The sequence below is a fragment of the Bos indicus x Bos taurus genome, chromosome 5 (genome assembly GCF_003369695.1).
Source record: "Bos indicus x Bos taurus breed Angus x Brahman F1 hybrid chromosome 5, Bos_hybrid_MaternalHap_v2.0, whole genome shotgun sequence".
In the NCBI taxonomy this organism is placed as follows: domain Eukaryota; kingdom Metazoa; phylum Chordata; class Mammalia; order Artiodactyla; family Bovidae; genus Bos; species Bos indicus x Bos taurus.
The window spans coordinates 72,937,768-72,953,127 of record NC_040080.1 but is presented as its reverse complement, the minus strand read 5'-3'; the positions used below and the strand labels follow the sequence as shown (position 1 = coordinate 72,953,127).

Below are 15,360 nucleotides of genomic sequence, written 5' to 3'. Positions count from 1 at the left end.
GGCGCGCCATCATCTTCTCCTCCTCATAGGTGTGGTGCTCTGCACGTGGGCGATCACATCCTGTCCATCGACGGCACCAGCATGGAGTACTGCACGCTCGCAGAAGCAACCCAGTTCCTAGCCAACACCACCGACCAGGTCAAGCTTGAGATTCTTCCCCATCATCAGACCCGCCTGGCCCTGAAGGGACCTGACCATGGTGAGAGGATCCACCCACATAAACCTCTGTTGTCTTCCCCTTGCAATGATTGCTTCTCCAGCAGAGTTAGAAAGCAGAGAGAGGCCAAGTTCAATTCTGCCTCCATCGTTTCTTCTCAGACAACAGGCGATCTTCGTTTACTCTCTTCATCTTCCCAATTCCTTTGACCAAGCCCCGGGTGTTTCACCTGAAACCCCCAAATTGAGGAAACACTGTTTGAAATAGAATTTTCATATTTGTACTGTTTGGTTTTTTTTTAAGCCTTTGGTACAAATTGAGTGTGGGAAGAAAGGAAATAATTTGACTTCCTGTGATTTGCATTGAACTTCCTTAAAGGCAAATACTAAAACTCCCACTGTTTAAAAACAGTTATGAAGTGGGCATTCATGCCAGATCCTTCAAATATTTCAGGGGGAAAACAGTTTCATGAGAGATTTTGTCTGTTTTTCAGACTAGTTGTTTTCCTTAGGTTGGAGAACAAACTTCTGACCAAATATTTCTCCTAGGAGTGTCAGAACACTTGACTAGGATTATGCAGTAACAAGTTCCACCTGAGGGAATCTGGATTTTCACTGTCTTGAAGCTTACAGATCTTTTGCTGAGTGTTTATACCCTGTCCCACCTAGGCATCCTTAAATAAAACCCAGTGCAAGAAAAAGGACTTTGAGCCCAAAATCAAATGAAGAACAACTCTCCGGTGGGGTCTTTGTTCTAACCGCTCCCTTGCTCCTCTTCCTTAAATCAAGCACTCTCCTTTTTTATTCCTTGAAACCAACTTCTGATCCCCACTAGTACTTATCAGGCTCCCTAGAGGTGAGGAACACATTTCTTTATGTTTAGAGAGAGAGAAGAATTTTCTCTGGAACCAAAATTTTGCTTCTGAGGAGGTTGTTTGTTTCCTATGTCTCCAACCTTCTAAAACATGCTGCACTTTCCCACAGTTTGAAAAAAAAGCAGCACGAAATAATTTTCATATTGAATGAGTCAGCTGGATGCAACCTTTTTTAATTAAATGGAGCTTAGACAGCTCTGGAGCTAATGAAAATCTCCAATACAGCATTCCCTTTATCAGATTTTAATTTTACACATTGGAGTTGGAGAAATGAGGCAGCTGAGGCAGGTTATGAACAGAAATTCTGCCTCGTTTAAATAGAAATGATAAGGGGGTACGATTCATGGGACTGTTCCATTCCTGTCAGGAGGATGTGCGGGTCTTTCCTGCTCACTGACTGAGAAGGGAGATTTCTAAAGCTGTTACGTTTCTTCTAAATTAATCTGAAGGTGCCACTGGATTTGGAGCCCACCAGGCATAACAGTACACACTGCCTAGTGCTTTTTCAGCAGGAGATTCTGCTTGGTAAATTCTAGGATCAGAATCAGAAATGTGAACAGACCCTATAAAAATGTCATTGTCTTTAGCAACCTCATCTTCCCTGCCTCTTATTCGCCATGTAAACAAATCATAGTTCAAATAGTTTCCACTCATGAAATATTAAATGTTTTTATCTGCCAAGACAGTCTGAGAAGATGAATTTATATATAAAGGGGATGGAGACCAAGAACTAACTTTTTTTTCTTCACTGTGGAAAAGCTGATGTCATTTGTGATTTTGCAGCGGGGTGAAGGGCTGGTAATTTTAGTAATTCTAACTCCCGCTTCTGACCCTGTCATCCACTATTGTTGAAAATTGTTCACCATCTTCTTTATCTAACATGCAAGTATCTCCCTACATTTTATATTAAAATCAGACTTGTATTTCCAAAAGGAAATAAATAATGGGTCTTAAACATAATTAAATCCCAATTAAGAAGAGAAAATATACCCCAAAATTGTTATAATGTTTATGATTCTCAAACTTCTGTTTTGAGATGTAGTAGAATTGTTATGTAGTTTTACCTTTTTCCATAAGAAAGTTCTAGTTGTTTTGTTTTGTTTTTTTTCAAGATTTCTGATGCTTAAACAGCATGCCTCTCATCTCATGGGTAGATGGAGATAAAACATTTCACAGATTTTGCTGAGCAAGAAAGCATTCACAATAGTATTTTTAGGGAAATACAGAAATGGACACATCAACCAGGAACAGATTTGCTATGCCTTTTGCTGGGAAATAGCAGCATTCAAAAAGCCATAAGAATGAGTTTTTAAGGTTAGAAATTGTGCCCCTGAGAGTCTTTGGGAGACGGTCTTGCTTGGAGGAAACTTTGGAAAAGACTTTGGAAAAGAAAATGTGAGCAGAGTCTTGAGGTTCTATGATTCAGTACCAGGAGAACTACCATTTCTGAGCAACCAACAGCGTACCTATTGCCTATACCTTTCAACTCCTGGACTAGATAAGAGGGTGCAGTTAGAGAAGAGAACAAAAGTACCTCCCATGTCAGATACCTCAAGATTTCAACAGCAATGTCACCATGGAATGATAGAAAAAACATTATATTTTCCTTACTGTTTGTTTATCTGTAACAAAGGACTTAGGAACATGCATAGGAAGAGGCAAGTATAGTGTGGTGGCGGAGGGCAGGGACTCAGAGTCAGGCTCTCAGAACTGTAATTCTGGCTCCACCACTTGGGAACTTAGCAAGTTACTCAACTTTTCTATGCCTCAGTTTCTTCATCTGTAAAATGGGTGTTATTATACTATATACCTCATAGATGTATTATGAGTATTATCTGAGATAGTCCATGTATAATCACTTAGCACTTAGGGCCTGGTATATAGTGAGGACTCAGTGAAAGTTGACTGTTATTAATATTATGGGGACCATTAAGTGGGAGAATGTAAATGAATTTTTTTCAAAATGAAAGAGTATGTCAAAAATGTGACATCTTATTTTTAAACTGAAATCCTTGTCTAACATATGAGTATAAAATCCATCACCATAAAACAGAATAGATTTAGAGTGCATGTTCAAAATAGGCTACAGCTGTCTTCTCTGGGCTACATTGTTTGCTGAATGCCTTTTAAATTAATTATACATGGCAGGCAGTTTTGTGCATTAATTATATAATTTTTGTCTCTTAATTATTTTATGTATATGAAGATTTAGTCCCCAGTTCAAGTCAAAGTAAGTATTATGACCTACATTTCAGTTCAGGTCAGTTCAGTCACTCATTCGTGTATGACTCTTTGCAACCCCATGGACTGCAGCATGCCAGGCTTTCCTGTCCATTACCAACACCCGGAGCTCATTCAAACTGATGTCCATCAAGTCAGTGATGCCATCCAACCATCTCATCCTCTATCATCCCCTTCTCCTGCCTTCAATCTTTCCCAGCATCAGGGTCTTTTCAAATGAGTCAATTCTTCACATCAGGTAGCCAAAGTATTGGAGTTTCAGCTTCCGCATCAGTCCTGCCAAGGAATATTCAGGACTGATTTCCTTTAGGGTGGACAGGTTGGATCTCCTTTCTGTCCAAGGGACTCTCTATAGTCTTCTCCAACACCACAGGTCAAAAACATTAATTCTTTGGCACTCAGCTTTCATTATAGTCCAACTCTCACATCCGTACATAACCACTGGAAAAACCATAGTTTTCACTAGATGGACCTTGGTTGGCAAAGTATTGTTTCTGCTTTTTAATATGCTGTCTAGGTTGGTCATAGCTTTCCTTCCAAAGAGCAAGCATCTTTTAACTTCTTGGCTTCAGTCACCATCTGTAGTATTTTGAAGCCCAAAAATATAAAGTCTCTCACTGTTTTCATTGTTTCCCCATCTGTTTGCCACGAAGTAATGGGGCTGGATGCCATGATCTTAGTTTTCTGAAAGTTGAGCTTTAAGCCAACCTTTTCAGCCTCCTCTTTCACTTTCATCAAGAGGCTCTTTAGTTCCTCTTCACTTTCTGCCATAAGGGTGGTGTCATCTACGTATCTGATCAGATCAGATCAGATCAGTCGCTCAGTCGCGTCTGACTCTTTGCAACCCCGTGAATTGCAGCACACCAGGCCTCCCTGTCCATCACCAACTCCCGGCATTCACCCATACTCACGTCCATCGAGTCACTGATGCCATCCAGCCATCTCATCCTCTGTCGTCCCCTTCTCCTCTTGCCCCCAATCCCTCCCAGCATCAGAGCCTTTTCCAATGAGTCAACTCTTCGCATGAGGTGGCCAAAGTACTGGAGTTTCAGCTTTAGCATCATTCCCTCCAAAGAAATCCCAGGGCTGATCTCCTTCAGAATGGACTGGTTGGATCTCCTTGCAGTCCAAGGGACTCTCAACAGTCTTCTCCAACACCACAGTTCAAAGGCATCAATTCTTCGGCGCTCAGCCTTCTTCACAGTCCAACTCTCACATCCATACATGACCACAGGAAAAACCATAGCCTTGACTAGATGAACCTTTGTTGGCAAAGTAATGTCTCTGTTATAGATGGAGAAGCTCTACACAGTCAGCAAAAACAAGACCAGGAGCTGACTGTGGCTCAGATCATGAAGTCCTTATTGCCAAATTCAGACTGAAATTGAAGAAAGTAGGGAAAACCACTAGACCATTCAGGTATGACCTAAATCAAATCCCTTATGATTATACAGTGGAAGTGAGAAATAGATTTAAGGGCCTAGATCTGATAGATAGAGTGCCTGATGAGCTATGGAATGAGGTTCATGACATTGTACAGGAGACAGGGATCAAGACCATCCCCATGGAAAAGAAATGCAAAAAAGCAAAATGGCTGTCTGGGGAAGGCTTACAAATAGCTGTGTATCTGAGGTTATTGATATTTCTCCCAACAATCTTGATTCCAGTTTGTGCTTCATCCAGCCTGGCATTTAGCATGATGTACTCTGCATTTAAATTAAACAAGCAAGGTGACAACTTGCTGTACTTGTGTTCTGACTTGGAACCAGTATGTTGTTCCATGTCCAGTTCTAACTGTTGTTTCCTGATCTGCATACAGATTTATCAAGAGGCAGGTCAGGTGATCTGGTATTCCCATCTTTTTCAGAATTTTCCAGTTTGTTGTGATTCACACAGTCAAAGGCTTTGGCATAATCAATAAAGCAAAAGTAGATATTTTTCTGGAACTCTCTTGCTTTTTTGATGATCCAGCGGATGTTGGCAGTTTGATCTCTGGTTCCTCTGCCTTTTCTAAATCCAGCTTGAACATCGGGAAGTTCACAGTTCATATACTGTTGACACATGATTTGGAGGATTTTGAGCATTACTTTGCTAGCACGTGAGATGAGTGCAACTGTGTGGTAGTTTGAGCATTCTTTGGCATTGCCTTTCTTTGGGATTGGAATGAAAACTGACCTTTTCCAGTCCTGTGGCCACTGCTGAGTTTTCCAAATTTGCTGGCATATTGAGTGCAGCACTTTCACAGCATCATCTTTCAGGATTTGAAATAGCTCAACTGGAATTCCATCACCTGCACTAGCTTTGTTCATAGTGATGCTTTCTAAAGCCCACTTGACTTCACATTCCAGGATGTCTGGCTCTAGGTCAGTGATCACACGATCATGATTATCTGGGTCATGAAGATCTTTTTTTGTACAGTTCTTCCGTGTATTCTTGCCACCTCTTCTTAATATCTTCTGCTTTTGTTAGATCCATACCATTTCTGCCCTTTATTGAGCCCATCTTCGTATGAAATATTCCCTTGGAATCTCTAATTTTCTTGAAGAGATCTCTAGTCATTCCCATTCTATTGTTTTCCTCTATTTCTTTGCACTGATCACTGAGGAAGGCTTTCTCATCACCGAGGAAGGCTTTCTTATCTCTCCTTGCTATTCTTTGGAACTCTGCATTCAAATAGGTATATCGTTCCTTTTCTCCTTTGCCTTTAGCTTCTCTTCTTTGCTCAGCTATTTGTAGACAACCATTTCGCCTTTTTGCAATTCTTTTTCTTGGGGATGGTCTTGATCATTGCCTCCTGTACAATGTCACGAACCTCCGTCCATAGTTCTTCAGGCACTCTGTCTTTCAGATCTAATCCCTTGAATTAAATGACTTACATTTAACCTGCCACAGATGTCACAGAGCCAGACATACATAGGTGGTCAGAATCTTCCTTACTGAGTTATCAATTTGGTTTGACAGCACTCAAAACTGCCCAGTAATTTTAACAGCACTCCATAAAGAACTGGGTTAAAAAATGAGTGGAGAATTCTAAAGTTCACACACTGTGTTGTTCAGTTGCTAACTCATGTCAGACTGTTCGCAAACCCATGGACTGTAGCATGCAAGACTCCTCTGTTCTCCACTCTGTCTCTGAGTTTTCTCAGATTCATGTCCATTGAATCAGTGATGCTATCTAACCATTACTCACTGTACATCATTTGAAACACATGATATTTTATAGAGCTCAATAAGTGGCTATGGGTGTAGATTAGCCAGACCCAACACTGACTGCCTCTTGCTAAAAAGTCTTCTGGTACACCCAAAAGTAAAGTGAGGATGGCGAAAGAGACTTGCCTCGAAATGCTCTTTATCACAAGGAAAATGCTGCTACAGTGTGTACATGGACCCTCTGGCTGATATTCTTATTCATTCACGCATGTGTTCCTTCACTCATTTACTCGTTCATCAGCCATTATATGCCAGGCTCTGTTCTAGTTGCCACAGTGCATCTAGTGAGCAAGGCAAGCAAAGTAGATTCCTATTCTCATGGGATTTACATTCCAGTCTAGAGAGACAAGCATTAAAAGTATATTAAATCAATAAAGCCCTTTCAACTATGAGGAATATATTAATAAAAAAGCAATGGAATAACATAGGAGAGACAACTTCTTCATCCAGGGAGGTCAGAATGACTTGGCACCTGAGCCAGCCTTGTAAACAGGTAGGAGAATATTAGAAGTAGGAAGTGTGCGAAGGGGTGAAGCTAGAGAGATAAGTAGGGCTCACATTTGATTCTCTTTGTTACTGTAACCCATTGAAATACCTTAAATGGGTGTTGCATCATCTAATTTATGTATTTAAAATATTCTGTACTATGGATCCTGGAAGGTTGGTAGGTAAGAGATGAACCAGTGAGCCAAGTCTGAAGATTTGGCAGTGGTCGAGGTGAAGGAGGTGGTAGCTTGGTAGCTTGAAAGTAGACTAGTGGAGAGGGAGATAAATCCCAAAACTAGAAACTGAAGTATATAGAAGCAAAAGACCATATGTTCAGGACTACAAAATGATGGTGGCCATGAAAGTGTGCTGCAGATTTCTCAGTCTCTCAACTTGTGTCCAGTGAATGAAATTTGTAGCGTGAGAGATATACCTGTTTCCTTAAAAAAAAAAGAAAAAGTATTCATTGGCAAGTAGATAGAAAGTATATGGTATCAATGCTATTAAATAAAGAGTCACTAGTTTTTATTCTGTGTGCCAGCACCATGCTAAGCACCTTGGTGCATATTCTCAACAGTTGGCCTCTGGGATAGATGCTTTTGTGATCTCTACTTGACATAATGAGGGAACTGTGACTTAGACAGGTTGAGTAACTGGTCAAGGTCTGATAGAGAAGATGGGTTGGAACTGGAACGGAAATACAGGTGGCCTCAGCCCGTGGTGATCTGTCATGCTTTTGTTCCATGATCTGTCTCATTCCAGAAAGGCTGAGATGTGTCAATGAGGCTGATGTCACTGATGGTGTAATTTAAACTCTTACCCAAAGAACTCTCCTTTAAATACTTAGAGTATCTGACCTCACTCCATGAATAAATACTGCAAATTCATTCATATGTAAGGCACCTAGTCTTAGAATCATGACAATAGAGATAAAAGTCCATATTTTATTTTTCATTCTTTAAGACAGTTAAGTGAAAATTTTCCAATCAATATAGTAACAAACATAAAAGCGCTCATACTTTCAGACCACTGAGTAGAAAGTCAAATCAAACAATATTGAAATTAGAATGGAAGTATGATATACATTTTTTAAAACATAAAGTGGACACCAGCATTTTGAAATTAGCTTTATTAAAATTTTGTGGCATCTTAAAAAATACAAGAATATTTGAAATAGTTTTAATAATTAAATGCCTTCTTTCAAATATAAATACAGCTTTTAAAAATACCCCCCAAATTGTAAAGTATGTTGACACTTGCATCTTCTTATTAGGATATGGATAAGATCCTGATAGAATAGTTTATTGTGGTTCAAGTGATGAATAGTAGTGTAATTAAAATGTCAGAGCAGTAAATTGTGATATGTGACTAGTACATCCTTTGAATCAGGAGCCAGTATGATTTATCATTCATTCTTTTCTTTTTCTCAAAACAAGAGCTACTAACTGGCCAAGATTTGCAAATCTCTAATTACTAATCTTGTGCCATAGATCTTGCAGGGTTGACTTTTAAGTTAAAGAAAAAAATGTTTTAATCTCTGCTGTGAAGCACAGGGGGAGATTAGAAATTGATTCAGTAGTCATCTTAAAAGGAGAAAAAAATGGGCTGGGGAAAGACATGCATTATTGTTGGGAAGATGAAAAGTTACCATCTCTGGTGTTAATCATAGGTTTTGCTGACCACTGAGAAAAGGGCAAAGCCAGTTTTTTTCCTTTTTTTGTGCAAGCAGGCTTCATTTTTTTGTTGTTGTTGTTACTTTTTATTTGTGCAGTTCAGTTACTTTTTCCTCTTTTTTGGTTCTTTGTTTGTTTTTTCTTATTTCTCATCATCACTTCATGTGGGCAGTGAAAATTCAGAGGAGCGACAGGCCACTTCCCTGGGACTTCTGGGCCAGCAACCACTGCAGCCTTCACACCTACCATCACTATAACTCGTTCCACCCTGACCATTGCAGAGCGCCAGCCCTGACAGTCATGAAAGCGCCTCCTCCAAACAGCCCTCGTAATGTTCCAGGCTTTCTCCTCCTGGTCTTTTACTTAAATTATATTCTTCTCATGCCTTCTTCATCTGATTCATACCATATTTGGTTTCATAGGTGTGGTGTCTTTTTTTTTTTTGTAGTAGCAACTTCTCATTTCTGTCATCTCTTAAGTCTGTCTTTTCCATTAGAAAGCATTTGTTGTTAAGAGAGGATGTAAATGTTCAGAATGATTTATGTGTGGTCAGGAAATAGCAATGAAGAATAGTATATAGAAGATAATGTTCTCAGACCTTATTTGTGTATATGGAACCACTTGTGAAATTCATGCCAGAAGCTGTCTATGAAAATGAGATTATGTATCTGAAGCATTGAGTTGTTGTTTATGGAGAAACTTGCTTTAATGTTTTCTTTTTTTGTCTAAAGCAAAACTCGTAGAGCCTCTCTGTGTTGCATTGTACTTACGGAGATCGATGCTGCTCCTTAGGCATTTCTGGGCTCTTATAACACAGATTCTAAAGCACTGTCTCCATGGCTCCTGAGACTTGGTCTCTGATTGGTTGGAGCCACCTACTAGCCAGGTCTCTGATTGGTTGGAGCCACCTACTAGCCATTGCTGTGCATCTTGTGTGTTTTCTGGATTGTTGCTGGTTGACAGGTGTGGCAGGCTTACACGCCCCCTGAGAATGCTCTGTGCCAAGTCTTCACTCTCTTACAGCAGCTTTGGTGTCTTCATCCTTCTCTCCCACCTCCATGAGTGCATACAGCCTGAGTTCCCTGAACATGGGGACTTTGCCTCGAAGCCTCTACTCCACTAGCCCACGTGGAACCATGATGAGGAGGCGACTGAAAAAGAAAGACTTCAAAAGCTCACGTAAGTGAAATGTTAACCGATGTCTTTTGGCCTGAAAAAACCTGTGGGTCCATTGGCATCTTGGATGTAAGGAAACCTATAGGAAGAGTGTTTTGCAGGAAGAAGATAAGTAGCTCACTACCCTGTGCCAAAGACCATTGAAATGATATCCCTTATCGACATAACAGTTGCACCACATACAATTTCAGACTGGGTTAGTTCGTACTACCTTTGCCTACAACGTTTTATTTGAATTTTTTTTCTTGCTCTTTTGATCTGATAAAATCAAAGATGTAATTTTTTTCTTTAAGACTCCTTCCTTATATTCTGGGTACCTTTGAACATAAAACCATTGTTCTTTGTTTCTTATTGACTAAAGATGGGTCCACCTACTCACTCTGAAAACTGTATCCCCTTTTGGTAAATATGAGTCCCATGTATTTGTGTAGTATTATTATAAATTTCCAGAGAAGGCAATGGCACCCCTCTCCAGTACTCTAGCCTGGAAAATCCCATGGACGGAGGAGCCTGGTAGGCTGCAATCCATGGGGTCACTAAGAGTCAGACATGACTGAGCGACTTCACTTTCACTTTTCACTTTCATGCATTGGAGGAGGAAATGGCAACCCACTCCAGTGTTCTTGCCTAGAGAATCCCATGGACGGAGAAGCCTGGTAGGCTGCAGTCCATGGGGTCGCACAGAGTTGGACACGACTGAAATGACTTAGCAGCAGCAGCAGCATTATAAATTTCATATTTCATGAACCATCCCTGCAAAAAAAGACGATAATAAGTTTAAACATGCCTTTCAAACTATAGCTTATTCCCCTTAAATGTGCCTTTTCAATCTGTATTTCATACCTCAAGATTCTAATACTTTCACAGGGAACCTGCTCCACTGACAAGCACTGCCCTAACATATATGTTACCCACTTAAGTGTCAGGAAGATTGAAAGGATCCTTATCTTTACAACAGGTATCCTAAAGACTAGGAATTTCAACTACGACTCTTAGAACTATGATCTTCTGGGACAGGCAAGCATGTTACAGACTAGGAAAAACTAGGAAGATGTGGTTGGCGGCCTGCTTCTGGATAGCTGCTTGTCCATGTAAAGAAGAAAGGGTGATCAAATGCCTTAGGGAAAAAGGGAAGAAACACATCACTCCTGAATTTTTCTTTTGTGGGAGTGGGAGGGCAGAGCATAATCTCTCATCATAATCATGTAAGTTTTAAAGAAAGAGAACACCTAGTTTTCCAGCCAGATCTAACCAGTGTAGAGAGAGGTAAGTGTTTCTTGTATTTTTTTTTTTTCTGGTGGCCATGATTGTGTTTCCCATAAAAACAACTCAAAGAAGATGGGATCTCTTCTTGTGTTTACTATGGAGATAAAGTAAGGAACACTCTTAAGCTACCTGCTGCTGCTGCTGCTGCTAAGTCGCTTCAGTCCTGTCTGACTCAGTGCGACCCCATAGACGGCAGCCCACCAGACTCCCCCATCCCCGGGATTCTCCAGGCAAGAACACTGGAGTGGGTTGCCATTTCCTTCTCCAATGCATGAAAGTGAAAAGTGAAAGTGAAGTCGCTCAGTCGTGTCCGACTCTTGGCGACCTCATGAACTGCAGCCTACTAGGCTCTCCTGTCCATGGGATTTTCCAGGCAAGAGTACTGGACTGGGGTGCCATTGCCTTCTCCACTTAAGCTACCTAAAGATAGCTAAACCCAAGTACTTCAAGACTGGTGTTAAAGAGAAAACATTCTTGTGAAGAGAGGTGGTTGGATCTATTGGCTCTTCAGCTTGTTTGCCAGAGAGTCATCTTCAGAAGTGGGTCTGTGGCCAGGCCTCCCAGCACCACCAGCAGTGTGGGAGACTGGCCATCACCCATACTGGGAAATGGTCTCTTCATGTTATAGGAACGCGAAGGTTTGCTTACAAAGGAAACCATGGCTAACCACTGCTGTGGTGTATTCCTGGTTTTGATGTGCATATCCCTTCAAATATAAGATTTGTCATCTTTAATATAGGTAAATGGAAGGAAGATTGAGTTTAGTCAAAATGCGAACAAGGAGCTTCTAGATATTTCTTAGCTAACACTAGAGGGTAAATTATTTACTCTTGAAAGAAACAAGTTGAAGGCAGCATAGTGAACTGGTGATGAGCCCAGATTCTTCTCATCCCAAAGTCATTACTTTGTAGCAGTAAGACCTTGAGCAAGATTTTTAAGCTTTCTATATCTTGGCTTTCTTAGCAACAAAGTGAGGCTAATTATAGTACTTACCCCATTGGGTAATTGTGAAGATTATATGAAAATGCATATATATATATATATATATATATATATATATATATATATATATTATTGCCAGTCAGTTCAGTCACTCGGTCATGTCTGACTCTTTGTACCCATGGACTACAGCACACCAGGGCTCCCTGTCCATCACCAACTCCCGGAGTCCAACCAAACTCATGTCCATTGAGTCAGTGATGCCATCCAACCATCTCATCCTCTGTTATCCCCCTCTCCTCCTGCCCTCAATCTTTCCCAGCATCAGGGTCTTTTCAAATGAGTCCGCTCTTCACATTAGGTGGCCAAAGTATGGAGTTTCAGCTTCAACATCAGGCCTTCCAATGAACACCCAGGACTGATCTCCTTTAGGATGAACTGGTTGGATCTCCTTGTAGTCCAAGGGACTCTCAAGAGTCTTCTCCAACACCACTGGTCAAAAGCATCAATTCTTCGGCTCTCAGTTTTCTTTATAGTCCAACTCTCACATCCATATATGACTACTGGAAAAACTATAGCCTTGACTAGACAGACCTTTGTTGGCAAAGTAATGTCTCTGCTTTTTCATATGCTATCTAGATTGGTCACAACTTTCCTTCCAAGGAGCAACGGTCTTTTAATTTCATGGCTGCAGTCACCATCTGCAGTGATTTTGGAGCCCAAAAAAATAAAGTCTGACACTGTTTCCACTGTTTCCCCATCTATTTCCCATGAAGTGATGGGAACAGATGCCATGATCTTAGTTTTCTGAATGTTGAGCTTTAAGCCAAGTTTTTCACTCTCCTCTTTCACTTTCATCAAGACGCTCTTTAGTTCTTCTTCACTTTCTGCCATAAGGGTGGTGTCATCTGCATATCTGAGGTTATTGATATTTCTCCCAGCCATCTTGATTCCAGCTTGTGCTTCATCAAGCCCAGCGTTTCTCATGATGTACTCTGCATATAAGTTAAATAAGCAGGGTGAAAGTATACAATCTTGACGAACTCCTTTTCCTATTTGGAACCAGTCTGTTTTTCCCTGTCCAGTTCTAACTGTTGCTTCCTGAGCCTGCATACAGATTTATCAAGAGGCAGGTCAGGTAATCTGGTATTCCCATCTCTTTCAGAATTTTCCACAGTTTATTGTGATCCACACAGTCAAAGACATTGGCATAGTCAATAAAGCAGAAATAGATGTTTTTCTGGAACTCTCTTGCTTTTTCGATGATCCAGCAGATGTTGGCAATATGATCTCTGGTTCCTCTGCCTTTTCTAAAACCAGCTTGAACATCTATAAGTTCTAGACTATATATTCATATATATATGATATGTTCATATGTATGCATGAATAATTATATATTCTAATATAATATTCACAATTACCCAATGAAATAAGTATTATAATTATATATATGCAATATATAATATGATGTATATATATGCTGCAATAATACATAGTAAATAGTAAGCACTATTTAATTGTTAGCTATTTTGAATAGTTTACGTGTTTGCTATTAAGGTGCCTAAATTTGAAATATTAACACTGCTCCAAGACTTAGGCATATTTCACCACATTTCCATTTAGGCATAATATAGAAGTTGAATATTCCCATATAGTGAATCAGGATTTGTAGTGGATATTTGTAGATGAAATTTTTACATAAAATGGCTTCATGTGCAGCACCGCTTACTGAGAAAGCAGGCTAACAGCCCTCATCAGGGAAGAGCAATTAAAACAAATGCATTCATGCTTGCGCTTCTGCTTTAATGGCTAAACATTTGTTTGTGTTAGGTAAGACTGCTAGGTTGATTAAGGACATTAGTCATGACAAATAAATGATAATCTGTTTGGCTATTGCAGGTTGATATTTATACATCTTGAATTTTGTAGTAGGAAACAAGGCCAAGGCCACACTGTCACCAATACCCATAACCTAATGATAAATTCTCTCTTAAACAGCACGTTATTCTCGAACATAATAGAAGTATAAGCAGAAACCTGGTTCTAGAAATCTGCTCTTAGCATTCGCTGTAGATGTTAGCCACTAGAGCACCACTGACCATATATCTGCCAGGATTTATGTGTATCTCAGGAAATTATGCATTTTATATTTTAATCAAACAAGAGATTCAGAAAGCTATAAACTTTTATTCCCACTTCAGAAAGACCTAAGAAACTAATGTTAATTTTCCAAAATCAGAAGAAAACTGAGGATTTAGTTTTTCGGTTTTCTTTCTCTCTCTATTTTTTGCTTGAACTTGGTATGGTCACGTTAGAGGTAAAGGTTTTCCCAAATAACAGATAATAAAACTTTTATTGCCACTCTCACTATATTATGGTTTATTTCCACCACTTTATTTATGTCTTTATTTGGTGCCACCATTTACTGCCCCTTTTCTAATACTTACGTTCCTATAGCAACCAGGCCATTTGTATGGATGGTGAATCATGGTAAAGTCACAACAAATATAATAAAAATCTCTTAGCTGTATTGGTGATCAGTTGAGGCCAGAGCAAAACAGAAAGAAAAAAAAAATTCTTACTTATGTTTCTAATACAAAGGAAGGACATGGCCAGAAAAGAATGAAATTTTCTCACATAAATATTAAAACATTCTCTGTTATTGACCAAGGAGGAAAATACAGGAAGCCTGTTACAGCATGTTACAAGGATTAAAAGAGGAAAGTCATGTTTGTGTCCCAGGGAAAATGTTAAGTACCCCCAGCATCGGTTTCCAGGAGTGTCACAAAGCCCTGGGACGTGGCAGAGCCATGTCACAGAGGGAACCCACTTATCACCTCTTCCGTATTCTTACTGACCTTTCCCCCACAGCATGAGCTGCCCCTTTTTCTGCCATAGAGGATCAAGGCCCCTCCCAGAAGCCCATCATCCCCTGTGATGGCGGGGCATGACTGAGCAGTGGATCTGGCTATTCCGCCCAGCTTCCTGCTCCGGTACACAGGGCCAGTGTAGACGCTTTCCTGTTTGCAGTCTGCCTGAATTGCAGCAAAGGGTAGACCTTACAACACGTTCTCAGAATGATCCTTGCCTCTTCTGTGGTCATCGCTTACTGCTAGGGAGGGCACCACTGGAAAGAGCTGAAAGGAAGAGAATGAAACAACCTAACAATTTTTGTGCCTGCCACCAGCCCCTGAAAAACAACCGGAATTCAAAGGCAGCTCATGGTAAGCTTTTAAAATGACCATGCACAGAGCTCTCGAAGGGGTCAGCTTAAGAGCTGCCCTACCCCTATTTGGAGGAGGGAGCTGTTGACCACTCCGACTGTCTCCTGAACTGGA

General features: G+C 40.3%; 1 protein-coding gene across 14 annotated transcripts in view; it reads left to right on the top strand.

Moving 5' to 3' along the window:
* GRIP1 (glutamate receptor interacting protein 1) overlaps positions 1 to 15,360 on the top strand; it is a 755,940-nt gene that overhangs the window by 639,413 nt on the left and 101,167 nt on the right. For 7 of the 14 annotated variants that reach the window (XM_027542472.1, XM_027542468.1, XM_027542465.1 and 4 more), the window contains 3 exons: positions 30 to 199; positions 8,814 to 8,969; positions 9,665 to 9,820. In XM_027542472.1, the coding sequence (XP_027398273.1) occupies positions 30 to 199; positions 8,814 to 8,969; positions 9,665 to 9,820 (482 nt within the window). Of the gene's footprint in view, positions 1 to 29; positions 200 to 3,237; positions 3,262 to 8,813; positions 8,970 to 9,664; positions 9,821 to 15,360 lie in introns of all 14 variants that reach the window. The other 7 variants (XM_027542474.1, XM_027542471.1, XM_027542476.1 and 4 more) reach the window with 4 other exon arrangements.